At 37.5% G+C, this 16718-nt stretch overlaps 1 protein-coding gene across 8 annotated transcripts in view; it reads left to right on the forward strand.

Annotated features, from left to right (window-relative positions):
• EML6 (EMAP like 6) overlaps positions 1–16718 on the forward strand; it is a 270058-nt gene that overhangs the window by 122765 nt on the left and 130575 nt on the right. For all 8 annotated transcript variants that reach the window (XR_012003469.1, XR_012003468.1, XR_012003467.1 and 5 more), the window contains exons 6-7: positions 1606–1791; positions 3383–3518. Coding sequence is in view for 5 of the 8 variants with exons in the window: in XM_072768387.1 (XP_072624488.1) it covers positions 1606–1791; positions 3383–3518 (322 nt within the window). In the remaining 3 variants the exon portion in view is untranslated. The remainder of the gene's footprint in view (positions 1–1605; positions 1792–3382; positions 3519–16718) is intronic.

Genomic DNA, 16718 nt, shown 5'->3' on the forward strand with positions numbered 1-16718 from the left:
GAGACATGGTGAAAAAAGTAAATGTCTACCTTCTTTGGTTTTTGGCATGTTTCTACTTCTAGTAAGTGTTTATACCTGGTAGTTTGTTCAGGTTCAAGGGTAATACTTAAATAGGAGATGTTTTCTGAAAGCGTATACTTAATTATCTTGTCCCCAGATCTTTTGTTCCTTCCATGTGTACTTTCCATAAAGGTAATAAATACCCAAAGAAACAAATCACTAGAGTTGACACTTTCCTCCTTAATTAGAGAAGAATCCTGTAGTGGCACACCTGCCTCTCCTCCTCCCTAAGGACCACCTCCTCCATTGCTGCCAGAGTCCCAGACCTCCTGGGTGGTACAACCATCCCAGAACTGCTTCCCTCAATATTTTAAGAGGCAGCCATTTTTCCTCTCCCACAAGCACAGAATATTTGGCTTGTCAGTGATTTTTCCTCACACTTTTCTTGTTACCTGGATTTGCCTAATCCTATTCTTTTGATCTCCTGTGCAACTTCTTCTTCCACTGATCCAAATCCTAGCCTTGTTCTTTCCAAAGAATTCAACACAGTTCTCTATTTTTGAATTTTCTTGCCACTTGTATGTAATCTGAATACACTACCTTGAAATTGTCTCTTGCTTTAATTGTATCTTCATTAGATTTAAAGTTCTCAAGGCAAAGATCAAGATTTAAATTTTTTTCATGTAGAACACCCATTAAGCCCTCACCTTCAGCAGACCATGTCGGCTTCACTTTTCCCTCACTTCCAAATGGGGATGATAGGAATAGTTGCATTAGCCTGTGCTCAGGGGTATTATGAATATCAAATAAACGTAAGGAGTCTTTATAAACTAAAGGGCTATATACATGGCAGGAAAGTTATATCAGTTCATAAATTTAAAAAACCATGTCAAAGCAAAATACTTAATTGCTGTATAACCATGGAAGTTTTGCTGTTGCTTTCTATAGTAGCTCAAGCTTTATGCTTGATGGTCTTCCACATGATAAATTATGCAATGAAAACTGAAAAGCTTAATCAGTTATTCAGTTATATAGAAAGATAACTCATATTTAGAAAACTTTTTGAGTAACATTTCTACAGTGAAGATTTTTATCACATTTTTAGTTAGACATTATTTCCAAATACATACATATATATATATATACACCCAAAAATGTCTAGAAGATACATCAACATGTTAAACGGGACATTCTAGATACCTCCATTTTCCTTTTTATATTTTCTGAATTTCAAAATTTCTTCACTGTGAACCTATACTGCCTCTGTAATTTGACTAAAAATTAAAGGCCTGATGATTCTTCCATTTTATTCCAACTCTGAGAACACTGATGTTTTGTGTTTAATGACCATTAAACACTTAGCAAATTTTGGGAATTTTGTTACTTTGAAAGTTTAAAAAATGCCATTAAAAGTTTTTCTTATGCTGCTAGTAGTTGGCTAAAAGGTTTTTGCAATTCTGTAGGTTGCAGTAGAACAAGTTATGTGTGCCTCGTTTGGCTATAGCCAATGATATAGAATGCACTGAAATAGAAGCAAATACCAATAATGTGATGCATCAGAATGAGTACATTATTTTTGGATCTGTTCATCTTATTGCTTTCCAGTTTTGGATGCTCTGTGGAAATGCCCTGACTGCAAAAAGAGGGATATTTGGCAAAACAGGGGATCTTCAGACCATCCTTTGCCTTGCATGTGCCAAAGAAGACATCACCTATTCTGGTGCTTTAAATGGAGACATCTACGTCTGGAAAGGGCTCAATTTAGTCCGCACTATCCAAGGAGCACATAGTGTGAGTGTATCCATGTGGAAATTTGGTGGTCGTTTATGAAATAAGTTGACATCACAAATATGTGTTTCTTCTCCTGTTACTTTAGAATCAGCAGACTCTGCTGAACACTCTCAAAACATTCATAAAAGCTTTCCCAAATTAATTCTGTTCACCTAAAAGAAATATTTCAAAAATGTAATAATTTAGCCTTCACCTCAATTATTGATTGAGTTGCTTAGTGTTATTATTCACTAACATCTAGAAGAATAGAACTATTTCATCATCCTTTTCATCTTATAGATTAATACTTCTCAAACTTTAAGGTACCTATGAATCTCCTGGGGATCTTGTTAAAATGCAGATTCTGTCTCAGTCTGGGATGATGCCACTGCTGCTAGCCTGTGGCCCGTGCATTGAATAGCAAGAATGTGGATAGCTGTTGTTTCTACATTGGCTGGTAGGGGTAGATTGTCCTCACTCTGAAGGAGTGAGGATCACCTCCATATCCCAATTATAAGCTCTTAAGACACAAACAGGAACTGTTGATAAAATTCTCTCTTTTGATGGTCTGCTCTGTAATAACAAGAGCAAACTTTATTTCTGACCATTCTGCTTTCTTTTGAAACATAGGATAATGGTTACATTGCTGTATCTATAGATGATAAGATAGAAATGCCCAGAAGAATGGGGAGATGTGAAAGCTGAAGCCTATTGTAGTAAATGAAGATTGGGTAAAAAATTTTTAGAAACTCCCCAGACCTATAGCTTATTGCCTCCACATTGGCCCCCTATTACTTGTAATATAAAGAAAAATTGAAGTGCATCTTAGCAAAATACCTTTCATTGTCTTGTATGTTGAACCAGTTTTCTTGGCTTCACTAATTATTAAACAGTTTTATAAACAATCCAGAGGTCCATAGTTGTCTTCATGCATAAAAGCAGCTGCCTTAATGACCTAATTTCTCTTCACACTGGATCTTATGTGAACAGTATATACTTGTAACAATTTTCAATATACCAGGTAAATATTTTCCTGTGGAAAAGCATCTTTAAGTTATGTAACTATTTCAGATGTGAAAAAAAATCATCTTTATATAATGCTTAACAAACTGACACAAATGTAATTTGTCTTCAGTTAGGATCAGGCGATGCCTTCTTAAGCTCACTGAGATGCATTTTGGGCACCTGCTTACCAGTGAAAGTGTTTATGTTCCTAGCTGGCATATCTTTGTTTGATTATTTTGAATGGCAATTTATATGAAACACCTCCATTGTTGCCTTTTCTTTATAAAGATCAGGTGTCACATAAACAGTTTGATCTTTATATCTACTTTAACCAAGGAATTAGTGAATTGTTTTCAATTTGCCATCAGTTCAGTAATGGTTTAAAGGAGCATTTGAACTAATTTGCTTTGGTAGTAATTATGATCAATTTTTAATGTAGACAAAATGAAGGATATTATAAATGGTTACCTGGTCTATTGTCAGGATTTCAATAGAGAACAAGAGATTTAAAACTTTTTTGTTTTGTTTTTGCTCTTTTTTAAAATTGTCAATACCAACTATAATGGCTATTCAGAATCATTGCAGTATTATCTGGCTTACTCAACAGGCTGGAATTTTTAGCATGTATGCTTGTGAAGAAGGCTTTGCCACTGGTGGACGAGATGGGTGTATTCGATTATGGGACACTGATTTCAAACCAATAACCAAAATTGATCTCAGGGAGACAGAACAAGGATATAAAGGTAATATATGTATTAATACCCATAACTTTAAGAGATAAGCACAATATGAAGTTCTGTATTTATATTGGTTTCTCTGTACCCCATCTTATTCCAGAAAGGACTTAAGGCAGTTTACATAAATAGATAGAAAGAAAATCGAAAGTGTATTAAAAATAAATGGATACCCCGTCATCCTCATTTGCATGAAGGTATCTGCATGTATTAGTGATATTCCTGCTACAAAGATCAAGGAGATAATGGAAAACTACTGAGTGGTATCTTGGGAAATGGGACTTTGAGTTATAAAACAGAAATTCTGGATAAATTGGTGACCCCAAATGAGACTGCACCTAGCTTCCAAAAATAAGTAAATAATTGATGGGAAAAACAAGACCAAAAAATGGCTTTAAAGTAGTAGCCCATGGTAGTGGGATCAGAGTTGGGGACCTGGGTTCAAATCCAGATTTCACCTGTATAGATTTGAGTCGATTTTTTTTAAAAAACCTGTGGGCCTCAGTTTCCTCATCTATAAAATGGGAATGTCACTAGCAACAACCTCATAGAGTCGTATGAGGCTTAAATACACTTACAGAGTGCTTAGAGTAAGTCATGGTACAGTCAGCACTCAACAAATATTAGCTATTAGTACAGTATACTGAGTATGTGTACTAGGGAATACAAGGAGTTTGTATACATCTTTTTAAATTCTCATGATAGGCTTATAGTCTCATTTTTACGGATAAAGAATTTGGGCTTGAGAGAGTTTAAAGTGGAAATATGAACAGAAAAGATAAGTCACAGGCAGTGTTCGTACACTAAATAATGGAAGAGGCCCCAGATCTTGCTCATGGCTCCTGCAGCCAGCTCTGAGAGAGGGGTGCTCAGTACCATGAGTCATGCCATCCATAAGATGAAAACTTACTCATTGCTCAGGTGAAGGTGAATTTCTCTCACTGCTGAGATGGGAGAAAAATTACCTGAAAATCTTCCTAGAGAGGACTCTGACATGAGATCAAAAGTCCTCAAAATGCATGGAGAGAGCTATTACTCATCAGATTCTTTTTCTTGAAGCCCCTTGATGCAAGCTGATGGCCATGTAGCCACAGAGGTTCCTCCAAAGGCCAAATTGCCTGGTGGTGCTCAGAGCTCTGTGCTAGGCTGAGGTAGATTCCAGAAGACTGAGAGAAGAACAGTACCTATTCTTTAGGCCATCCTCCTTAAATAATGTTGTTGTCAACCAAACCTTGCTTAAAAATTAAGCATTAGGGAAGTGAGCGGAATATCATACTTCCTACACATATCCAGAGTCCAGCTTCCTTAAATATCTATTAAATATGAAAAGTCAGCCAATCTGGAGATTGGATTGTTGTCTTCTTATGGAAGCTCAGAATCTTGGTTTGGATGCATTTCGGAACATCAGGCACATGGGTCAACATTCCGAGTTGTAAAATGTAGTGTCCACCTCAGTGATCAACAAGGAGACAGCCAAGGCTCTTAAGGTCTTTGCTACAGAGATGAACCAGTATAACTTTATCCAGAAAGATATTTCAAGCAGATAGAAGCAAGTAAGCATCCTGAAGATCTAGGTAAAACAAGTTATTAAAGCAACCAAAAATGTTTGACCTTGAATCATGAAACTTCTTGCTGTATGTTTTAAGGTAAACTGAGAGCAAATCATATACTTTGGTAACAGATGAGTTAACTTACTGGGCGGGATTATTGGCCATAAACTGGCTGGATATTGGGCAGCATCAACCATAAGTGATGATTCCTTTTTGGCATCACTTTATCCAGCTCATCCAAAAACTGTATCACATAACTAGGGTATAGATTTAAGAGTGGGTATCAGAACAGAAACCATATTTACCCTGCTGTACTTTTCTATCTGATGGTGAGTCCCTAACTTTGGGCTCTCAAAGGAGAGTTCAGGAGCCAGTGCAGAATGAGCATCCAGGTAACCAGGGCTTTATATTGTTTACATGGCCAACTCCTGTCCCGCAGAGTCAGAGGAAGATGGTCAGGGACACCCTGCATTTTGTGTCAGTCTCAACAGACAACACACACACGCACACACGCCCTTGCCAAGGTCAAAGCAGATATAGGTGGTGCATGGAATACAGGAAGCATGCCTGCACCTCCCAGATGCCGCCTGTAGTGCCTGGGCTTAGTTTATCAGGATGGAGATTGGCATGTACCTACAGATGGATGACCAGTGAGACAAGAGTCTCTATTTCTGTGGGAGTAACGGACTGTGCTTTTTAAAGGATCTTGAAGACCTTTCTGCAGTTTGAGCCCAAGGGAGCCTTGAAAATTTGTGCCATTCCTCAAATGGCAGCCATATTCTTCCCACCCTCTTGATTTTTACAATTACTGCTCACTACCGATATTCTTATTTTCTTAATATCTTACTTTGATTTTACCTCGCTTTTTTTGTTTTTTTGCTGCTTCTCAGTATAAGCAGTAATATCTGTGAAATCATGGCTTTAATACATTGTTTGTTTATATATATGTATTTTTACCCACTAAGGCACTAACTATTGAAATAAAAAAAATTGTCCACGTAGTATCCTCTCCTCCACCCCCATCAGCGGTGCCCTTGCCTGTCACATTTTTGACAACACAGTAACAGAAGTCCACTATGTACTAACAAACTTCCGAAGAAATGTTGATGTTTATTCTAGCTCTCAGTGGGAAAACGGTAAATGTATAGTATCAGAAGAATGAAAGCCTGGTTGAAGTGTTGGTAACAACCCCAAGTCCAGCTGAAGTTCCTCCAGTTTGTGTGGACAGGGCCAAGCAGGGAAGCCTAGATGTGCTTGTGCCCTCTGCCCAGCCATAGTACATCCTCACCCTGAGGCAGGAAGGAGGCTGTTGTGTCCAGAAGCACCTTTGCATAGCTCAGAACGGGGAGAGGTTCTCAGAGTAGCCCTGTCTGTGGTGGTCTCAGAGGCTGGCTGCCCAGGCCTCTGGTTTCCATGATGGTAGGAGAGGGGCCAGCATGAGGTAGGGACCCAGCACAAGGATAGGGATCAAAATATGTAGGGTATGAGGAGAGGATTAAAAGTAATTGAAATGTAAACCATTTCTAATCCGGCTTCTTCACTAGCCAATACCTTACCATTGGTCCTCTGAGCATTTGCTTAGAATGTGGGGAACAGCATGAAGGAACAGGAGTGGAAAGGAAAGGGTGTGGGGAAAGGATGAAACAGGAGGAAGAAGAGCGGACAGAGGACATTTGGGTGTACTTTGTCTCATCTCATCCCCCCCCAAGAGAAGTCTTGGCTTTCTCCTCCACCTTCGGCCTCTTAGCCTCAAAAATGGAAACAAAATACACTGGAAAGGAGCAGATTCAAGCACAGCAATGTTAGAACATTTTTGCTGTTGATTTGAACGTGAATCGACCTGTACAGGTGGCTTTATACTTGTAAGAATTTCTTGATGTAAATGAGCCTCCTTCAGCATTTTCACTCTTTGTGTAACAATGACTCTTGAATTCGCTTCAGTGGAAATAGAGTGATTTCTCGTTTTACTCAAACAGCCAAACAGCTTTCTAAACAAATTTAGCAAGAGAATTAATCATGGCCATGTCCCAATTTCCATAAGTAGTACCGATATTCCGTGTTTCTTAAACATAAAAGTGAAAATTTAGAAATTGCTCTTCACTAGCATTTGGGCCATTTATAAAGCATACATATTTAGTCTGCTGCTTGTGAGGACTGCTCTTGCCACTCTTGTAGACTTCCAGAAAATCTACAAAATGGCCATTTCCAAGTTGTTTTGTGTAAACAGTCTTAAGATATACATGTATTTGCTATTAATTGCTAAACATCAAGAGAAATGAAACAGTGTTTACATTAAGATAAACACTAAACTCAGGGGAAAAAAGCAGTTGATTATATAGAGAGACAGTATCAATCAGTTGTCTTACTTCTTTTTAGTGTTGAGCTTGAGCTAATTTAGACCTTTGATTTCTAGTGAAAACAATGAACCCCACTATGGATTGAAGGTGAAGCAGCTTTGGAGGTGGGTCATGCTCACATCCTTAGGAAATGTGCAGAGCTGGAGCTGATGCTTGGGGCTTTCTGGCCCCTCCCCAAGTCTTAAACAAAATGGGCTTCATAAGCCAGGAGGGGGCAGCCCCGGTGGCGCAGCAGCTTAGCGCCGCCTGCAGCCCAGGGCATGATCCTGGAGACCCGGGATTGAGTCCTGAGTCAGGCTCCCTGCATGGAGCCTGCTTCTCCCTCTGCCTGTGTCTGCCTCTCTCTCTCTCTTTCTCTCTCTCGCTCTGTGTCTCTCATGGATAAATAAAAATAAAATCTTAAAAAAAATAAGCCAGGAGGATCATTCCTCAATCAAAGAAATAGTAATACTTCATTTACACCAATGAATTTTACACTTTTGTGAGTGTCAATAGATTTTTGCTGAGTGATGAATCTGCAAACAAATTTTTTGCAAACAATGCATGATAATATAAACCAACAACCTAATTTGTCCGGGATCTCTTATCTACAGTTCTGAAAGACAAAACACTAGGAATTCCAAAAAAATTTTTTTGAGAACAATAAACTTTTTTTTATTGTGATAAACATTATAACCATTTTTAAAATTGTAATTCCATTATGGTTAACATACAGCATTACATTAGTTTCATGGGTACAATATAGTGATTCAACAATTCTATGCATTACTCAGTGCTTGTTGTAATTGTACTCTTAATTTTCTTCACGTATTTCACCCATCCCCCCCACCTGCCCTCTGGTAACCATCAGTTCTCTACAGTTTTTTTTTGTTTTGTTTTTGTTTTGTTTTTGTTTTTTGTTTTTTAGTTCTCTACAGTTAAGTCTGGTTTTGGTTTATATTATTTTTTCTTTGTTTCTTAAATTCCACACGAGTGAAATCATACTGCATTTGTCTTTGACTTATTTCACTTAGCGTTTTACTCTCTAGCTCCATTCATGTTGTTGCAAATGGCAAGACTTCATTCTTTTTTATGGCTGAGTAATATTCCACATTATATACATATCACTTCTTCTTTATCCATTCATCTATCATTGGACACTTGGGCTGCTTCCATAATTTAGCTATTCTAAATAATGCAACAAACACAGGGGTCCATATAGCTTTTTTTTTCATATATCTTTTTGAATTGGTGTTTTTGTTTTCTTCGTATAAATACCCAGTAGTGGAATTACTAGAGCATGTGGTAGTTCAATTTTTAATTTTTTGAGGAACCTCCATACTCTTTTCCACAGTGGCTGCCCCAGTTTGCATTCCCACTAACAGCACATGAAGTTTCCCTTTCTTCCACATTCTCCCCGACACTTGTTTTTTGTTTTTGTTTTAACGACTACGACAGATATGAGGTAATACCTCATTGTGGTTTTGATTTGTATTTCCCTGATGATGAGTGATTTTGAGCATCTTTTCATGTGTCTGTTGGCCATCTCTGTCTTTAGAGAAATGTCTATTGATGTTTTCTGCACATTTTTAAGTGGACTATTTGTTTATTTGGCGTTGAATTGTATACATTTTTAAAATGTATTTTGTTGGCTAACCCTTTATCAGATATGTCATTTGCAAATGTCTTCTCCCACCCACTAGATTGTCTTTTAGTTTTGTTGGTTGTTTCCTTTGCTGTGCAGAAGCTTTTTATTTTGATGAAATCCCAATAGTTTTTGTTTTTGTTTCCTTTGCCTTAAAAGACATATCTAGAAAAATGTTGCTATGGCCAATGTCAGAAAAATACTGCCTGTGTTCTCTTCTAGGATTTTTAGCCTTTTAGATCTCACATTTAGGTCCTTAATCCATTTTGAGTTTATTTTTGTGTACAATATAAGGAAGTGGTCCAGTTTCATTCTTTTGCATGTAGCTGTCCAGTTTTCCCAACAGCATTTATTGAAGAGACTCTTTCCCATTGCATATTCTTGCCTCCATTGTCAAATAAATTGATCATATAATCATGGGTTTATTTCTGGGTTCTCTCTTCTTTTTATCCATGTGTCTATTTTTGTGCCATTACTGTTACTGTTTTGATTACTACAGCTTTGTAGTGTATCTTGAAATCTAGGATTAGAATACCTATTTTGTTCTTTTTCAAGATTGCCTTGGCTGTTCAGGATCTTTAGTGGTTCCATACAGATTTTAGTATTTTTTGTCCTAGTTCTGTGAAACATGCTATTGGTATTTTTTATAGGGATTACATTAAATCTGTAGGCTGCTTTGGGTAGTGTGGACATTTTAACTATTCTTCTGATTAATGAGCGTGGAATGTTTTTCCACTTGTTTATATTATCTTTAATTTCTTTCTTGTTTCATAGTTTCAAAGTACAGTTAATTCACCTCCTTGCTTAAGTGTATTCCTAGATATTTTATTACTTTTAGTGCAATCGTAAATAGGATTGTTTTCTTAATTTCACTTTCTGCTGCTTCATTAATAGTGTACAGAAATGAAATGGGTTTCTGTATATTGATTTTGTACTTTGTGGCCTTACTGAATTCATTTATCAGCTTTAGTAGTCTTTCAGTGGAATTTTTAGGGTTTTTCTCTCTATAGCATGTCATCTGCAAATAGTGAAAGTTTATTTCTTCCTTACCAATTTGGATGCCTTTTATTTCTTTTTCTTGTCTCGTTGTTGCTACTGGTTCTGGTATTAAGGTAATGCTGGCTTCATAGAATGATTTTTTAAAAAAACTTGGTTGAATAGTTTGAGAAGAATAGGTATTAATTCTTTATATGTTTGGTAGATTAGCATGTGAAGTCATCTGGTCCTGGACTTTCCTTTGATGGAAATTTTTTGATTACTGATTCAATTTCCTTTCTCATAGTAGATCTGCCCAAATTTTCTATTTCTTTATGATTCAGTTTAGGGACATTATATGTTTCTAGGAATTTGTCCATTTCTTCTAGGTTGTCCAATTTGTCTAATTATTTTGGCATGTAATTTATCATAATATTCTTCCAGGGTTTTTTTTTTTTTTATATTTCTGTGGTGTCATTTGTTATTTCACTTCCTTTTTTTAAGATTTTATTTATTTATTCAAGACACAGGGAGAGGCAGAGACACAGGCAGAGGGAAAAGCAGACTCCCTGTGGGGAGCCTGATACAGGACTCAATCTCAGGACCCTGGGATCATGACCTGAGCCAAAGGCAGACCCTCAACCACTGAGCCACCCAGGTGTCCCTCTTCTTTCATTTCTGATTTTGAATCCTCTCTCTTTTTTTGTGGTTGTGGTGGTGAGGGGCAGGAGGGAAGACCTGATAAAAACTTTCAATTTTGTTGCTTTAGTCAAGGAACCAGCTCCTGGTTTCACTGATTTGTTTTATTATTATTATTTTTGTTTTATTTCATTTATTTCTGCTTTAGTCTATATTATTCCTTCTATTGGTTTTAGGGTTCATTGTTCTTTTTCTAGGTCCTTTAGATGTAAGATTAAGTTGTGTATTTGAGTTTTTTTTTTTTTTTTTTTTTTTTTTGAGGTAGTTCTATATTGCTATACACTTCCCTCTTAGAACAGCTTTTGCTGCATCCCAAAGGTTTTGGATCATTTGTGTTTTCATTTTTATTCATCTCCATGTAAGTTTTGATTTTGATTTCCTGTTGGTGTTTTGGTTGACTTGTTAATTGTTTAGTAGCATGTTATTTAACCCCCATGTATTTATGTTCTTTCTAGATATTTTTCTTATGGTTGATTTCTCGTTTCATAGAGTTGTGGTCAGAAAAGATGCATGGTGTGATTTCAATCTTTTTGTGTTTGTTAAGACTTGTTTTGTGGACTAATGTTGATCTATTCTAGAGGATGTTCCATGTGCATTTGAAAAGAATGTGTTCTGCTGTCTTAGGATGGAATGTTCTGAGTATTATCTGTTAGATCCATCTGGTCCAATGTGTCTTTCAAAAGCCACTGATTCCTTATTGACTTTCTGTTTGATCTATCATTGATGTAAGTGGGACATTAAAGTCTGATACTGTTATTGTAAACTATTGATGCTTCCTTGATGTTTATTATTAGCTGTTTTATGTATTTAGGTGATGTCATGTTGGGTGCAGAAATATTTACAGTTGTTATGTCTTCTCATTGGATTGTTTCCTTAATAACTATCTAGTGTCCTCCTTCTTCTCTTGTTACAGCCTTTGTTTTAAAGTCTATTTTGTCCAATATAAGCTTTGCTACCCTGGTTTCTCTTCATTTCTATTTGCATGATAAATGGTTTTCTATCCCTTCACTTTTAGTCTGTATGTGTCTTTAGGCTTGGAACAAGTCTCTTATAGGTATAAAGAAGTTTCTTGCTTTTTTTTACCCATTCTGTCATCTTATGCCTTTTGATTTTAGTGTTTAGTTCATCTACATTCAAAGTTATTATTGATAAGTATGTAATTATTGCCATTTTGTTACTTGTTTTATGGTGGTTTTTGTAATTCTTCTCTGTTCCTTTCTTTTGCTCTCTTTTACAGTTCGTTGGTTTTCTTTAATGATATACTTAGAGTCCTTTCTCTTTATTTTTTGTATATCTATTACTGGTTTTTGATTTGTGGTTACCATTAGGTTTTATATAAAATCTTATGCATAGAGCAGTCTATATTAAGTTGATGTTCATCTAAATTTAAACCCACTCTTTACTCCTCTTCTCTCCCCAAGTTTTAGGTGTATGGTTTCATATTTTACCTTTTTTAATTTTGTGAATCCATTGACTGATTTTTATAGATATAGTTATTATTTTGTGCTTTGTGTTTCTTATTTTTCTTACTCCTACTTATGGTCTTTCTTTTCCCCTCAAAGAGTTCCCTTTAACTTTTTTTGTAGGTCTGGTTTAGTGGTCATGAATTTCTTTAAGTTTTATTTGTCTGGGAAACTATTCTTTTAAAAGATTTTATTTATTTGGGCAGCCCGGGTGGCCCAGTAGTTTGGTGCTGCCTTCAGCCCAGGATGTGATCCTGGAGACCTGGGATCAAGGTCTGCATTGGGCTCCCTGCGTGGAGCCTGCTTCTCCCTCTGACTGTGTCTCTGCACCCCGCCCCCCGTGTCTCTCATGAATAAACAAATAATAAAATATTTTTTAAAAAATATTTTATTTATTCATGAGAGACACATGGAGAGAGGCAGAGACACAGGCAGAGGGAGAAGCAGATTCCTATAGGGAGCTTGCTGTGGGACTCGATCCTGGGACTCCACTGAGCCAAAGGCAGGTGTCCAACCACTGAGCCACCCAGGCATCCCTCTTTATCTTTCCTTCTGTTCTGAAGAATAGTTTATTGGATAGAATATTCTCGGCTGTAGGTTTTTTTCCTTCAACACTTTGTATCATGCTACTCTCTTCTGACATGCCACTCTCTTCTGACCTGCAAAGTTTCTGCTGAAAAATTAGTTTATAGTTTTATGAGGTTTCCCTTGTAGGTAACTGTTTTCTTTTCTCTTGCTGCTCTTAAAATTCCCTTTTTATCACTACTTTTCACCACTCTAATTACTAGATGTCTTGGTGTGGGCCTCCTTGAGTTGATTTTGTCCGGGGCTCTACATGCCTCTTGGATCTGGATTTCTGTTTCTTTCCTCAAATTTAGGACTTTTTCAGCTATTACTTCTTAAAATAAATTTTCTGCCCCCTTTTTGTCTCTCCTTTCCTTCTGGAATCTATATAATGTAAATGTTATTATTACACTTGATGGTGTCACTGAGTTCCCTAAGCCTATTTTCATTTTTTTTAATTTTTATTTTTTCTCTCTCCAGTTTAGCTTGATTGCTTTTCATTACTCGGTCTTCCAGGCCAGTGATCATTCTTCTGCTTCCTCCAGTCTACTGCTTATTCTATCTAGTGTATTTTTAATTTCAATTATTGAGTTCTTCATCTCTGATTGGTTCTTTTTTTTATATATATATATCTCTTTAAGGGTCTCACTGAGGTACTCCATTCTTTTCTCAAGTCCAGTGAGTATCTTTGTGACATTTACTTTAAATTCTCTATCAGGCATATTACTTATCTCCATTTAATTTAACTCTTTTGCAGTGATTTTTTTTTCCCGTTCTTTCATTTGGGACACATTCCTCCATCTTCTCATTTTGTCTAACTTTCTGTATCTGTTTCTCTGTGTTAGGAAAGTCAGCTATGTCTCCTGTTCTTGAAAGTGGTGGCCTTATAAAAAAAAAAGAGGTCCTATAATGCCCTATAGTGCAATGTCCCCTATTCACCAGAACCTGGTACTTCAAGGTTGTCTCCTATGTGTGTTGTATGTGTCCTACTGTTGTGGCCGAGCCACTTTTGCCTTTAGTCGAGTCCTCTGCAGTGATTCTGCTTGCTTGTTGTAGACAGTGTTTGGTCCCTTGTATTGTCAGTGGGCCTTAGTCCAACTTGGGCTTGAGTTGAGTCAGAACAGGCATTTGCCAGAGATGCAGTAGCACTGAACTGCAGGAGAACATGAGAGTGGAATGCATATCGTTAGCAAGGTTTGCATAGGTCTGCAGTGGAAGGGACCTGGAGCTGGGGGCTATCTAGAAGGGGCATGTCCACAAGGGGACACAAAGGTGAGGCATAGTATTAGCAAGTTAGGTAGGAGTGTTGGTGCTACTGTGCTGGTTCCTGCAGGTCTGTGTGTTTAGTGTAGGGGTGGGGGAGAGAAATGGTGCTTGCCAGCTCCTGTGTTCCTGGAGACGTCTCCCAATGACCCCTGCCCCTTCAGCATGCTTTGAGATTAATAAACAAATTTACTTTTTCTATACTCTAGGCATTTTTCAAACTGCTTCCTTTATGCTGCATCTCCACAGAGCTGTTTGTTGTGCCCTCTAAGAGTGGGGACTTAGTTTCCTTTCACTCTCCTGGCTCTTGCAGAGCTGAACCTGCTGATTTTTAAAGTTCCAGGTTTTAGTCCTCACTGATTTTAAGAACTCACAAAATTCAGCCCCTCTGCTTTTCAAAGTCAAATGTTAAAGAGATTCATCTTCCCTGAGTGGGCTCCCTGGTGTGAGAGTCTGTTTTTCTCTTCTCTGTCCCCTCAGCATCTCTCCCTCCCATGGAAAGTCCTGTGGGTCCATTTAACTCCCAACTGCTTCTCCACCCTTCCTCTCCTCTTCGATGTGGCCTTATCTATATTTAGCTGTAGAGAATTTGTTCTGCCAGTCTTTGGGTCCTGTTTCTGGGACACTTAGACTGATGTGGGTATTATCTAGTTGTATCTGTAGGTCAAGGTGAGCTTAGGATCTTCCTATTCTTCCATCTTCCCTAGAAGTCCTCCATTTTAACTATTTCTAAGTGGGCGTATCTGTGGCATCAGTTAAGTCCATTCGTATTGTACAATTATCAGGACCATCATCTCCAGAACATTTTTCATTTTCCCAAACCGAAACTTCATACCCATTACACAATAACTCTCCTTTCTACTCTTCTGGCCCCTGGAAGCCACCATTCTACTTGCTGTTTCTATGAATTTACCTATTTCAGTTACCTCATATAACTGAAGTCATACAGGATTTGCTCTTCTATGACTGGCTTATTTCTCTTGGCATGATGTCTTCAGGATTCATCCATGTCATGGTATATGCCAGAATTTCCTTCCTTTTTAAGGCTGAATAATATTCCGTTGTATATGCCACATTTTATTTATCCACTCATCTGTGATGAATACTTGAGTTGCTTCTACCTTTTGGCTATTGTGAATAATGCTGCAGTGAACATGGCTGTACAAATATCTCTCTGAGACCCTGCATTCAATTCCTTTGAATATATATCTAGAAGTGGAATTATTTGATCATATGGTATTTCTATTTTTAATTTTCTTGAGAAACTGCCATACTGTTTTCCATAGCAGCTGCACTATTTTATATTCCTACCAGCATTGCACAGGGTTCCATTTTCTCCACATCCTTGCCAAGTCTTTTTTTTTAACAGCAGCTATTCTAATAGGTGTGAAGTGGTATGTTATGGTTTTGATTGGCATTTCCCTTAAGATTAGTGATACTGAGCATTTTTCATAAGCCTGTTGGTCATTTGTGTATCTTCTTTGGAGAGATTTCTATTCAAATTCTTTGCCTATTTTAAAATCAGGTTGTTTTTGGGGTGCCTGGGTGGCTCAGTCAGGTAAGCATCTGCCTTTGGCTCAGGTCATGATCCCAGGTCCCAGGTCATGGCTCAGATCATGATCGAGCCCTGCATTGCTTCTCCCTGTCTCTTTACTGCGCCCCCTATTTGTGCTCTCTCTCTCTCTCTCTCTCTCTCTCTCTGTCAGATCTTTAAAAAATAAAATCAGGTTGTTTGGTTTTTTGTTGCCACATCTTAAGAGTTCTTTATATATTCTGAATATTAACTCCTTATCATATTTGTGGTTTGCACATATTTTTTCCATTCCATAAGTTGCCTTTTTACTATGTTGATTTTCTTGTGGTGCATAGAAGTTTTTAATTTTGATGCAGCTCAATTTATTTTTTTGTTACCTGTGCTTTTGGTATCATATCCAAAAGAATCATTAGCAAAAATACTGTATTATGAAGTTTTCCCCTAAAGATTTTATAGCTTTAGCTTTTCTGTTTAGGTCTTTGATTCATTTTGAGTTAATTTTTGTATATGGTATAGGGTAAGGGTCTAACTTAATTGGGGGTTTTTCCCCCATAATATTTTTAATAACTTATTTGATGGTGAAACTTGACCTGAACTTACATGAGGCTGTTTATCTTCATGTGTGTGAATATTCTTACACATCACTGCAGAAGTATTTGATTTCAAGGTGCTGTTCCAGACCCCATCGTATGTATTACATGAGTCCAAAATCCAAAATCTTCTACCACAGTGCAACTAACCCCAAGGAATTAGATCATATGGTATTTCTAAGGAATCTCAGATATATGGGATGGTGGAATGCTCAACATATTTTTCAGTGAAAAATACTGGAATTTGCAAGCTGGTAGAGACATTGGATGTGAGCACACAGAACTCTCACCCTATGAATGAATATAATAAAGTCAGGTCATGGGCATCCAGCTAATTGTAGGATTTGGGCTCTAATTTCTATCTTACTTCAAACTTCTTGCATTTGGAGTCAGATCTTTTTTTTAAAGGTTTTATTTATTTATTTGTGACAGAGCAAGAGAGAAGCGGAGACACAGACAGAGGGAGAAGCAGGCTCCATGCAGGGAGCCTGATGTGGGACTCGATCCCAGGACTCCAGGAAGGCAGATGCTCAACCGCTGAGCCACCAAGGGATCCCGGAGTCAGATCGTTTTGAAAACAAATTTATGAT

Source organism: Canis lupus, chromosome 11 (genome assembly GCF_048164855.1).
Source record: "Canis lupus baileyi chromosome 11, mCanLup2.hap1, whole genome shotgun sequence".
In the NCBI taxonomy this organism is placed as follows: Eukaryota; Metazoa; Chordata; class Mammalia; order Carnivora; family Canidae; genus Canis; species Canis lupus.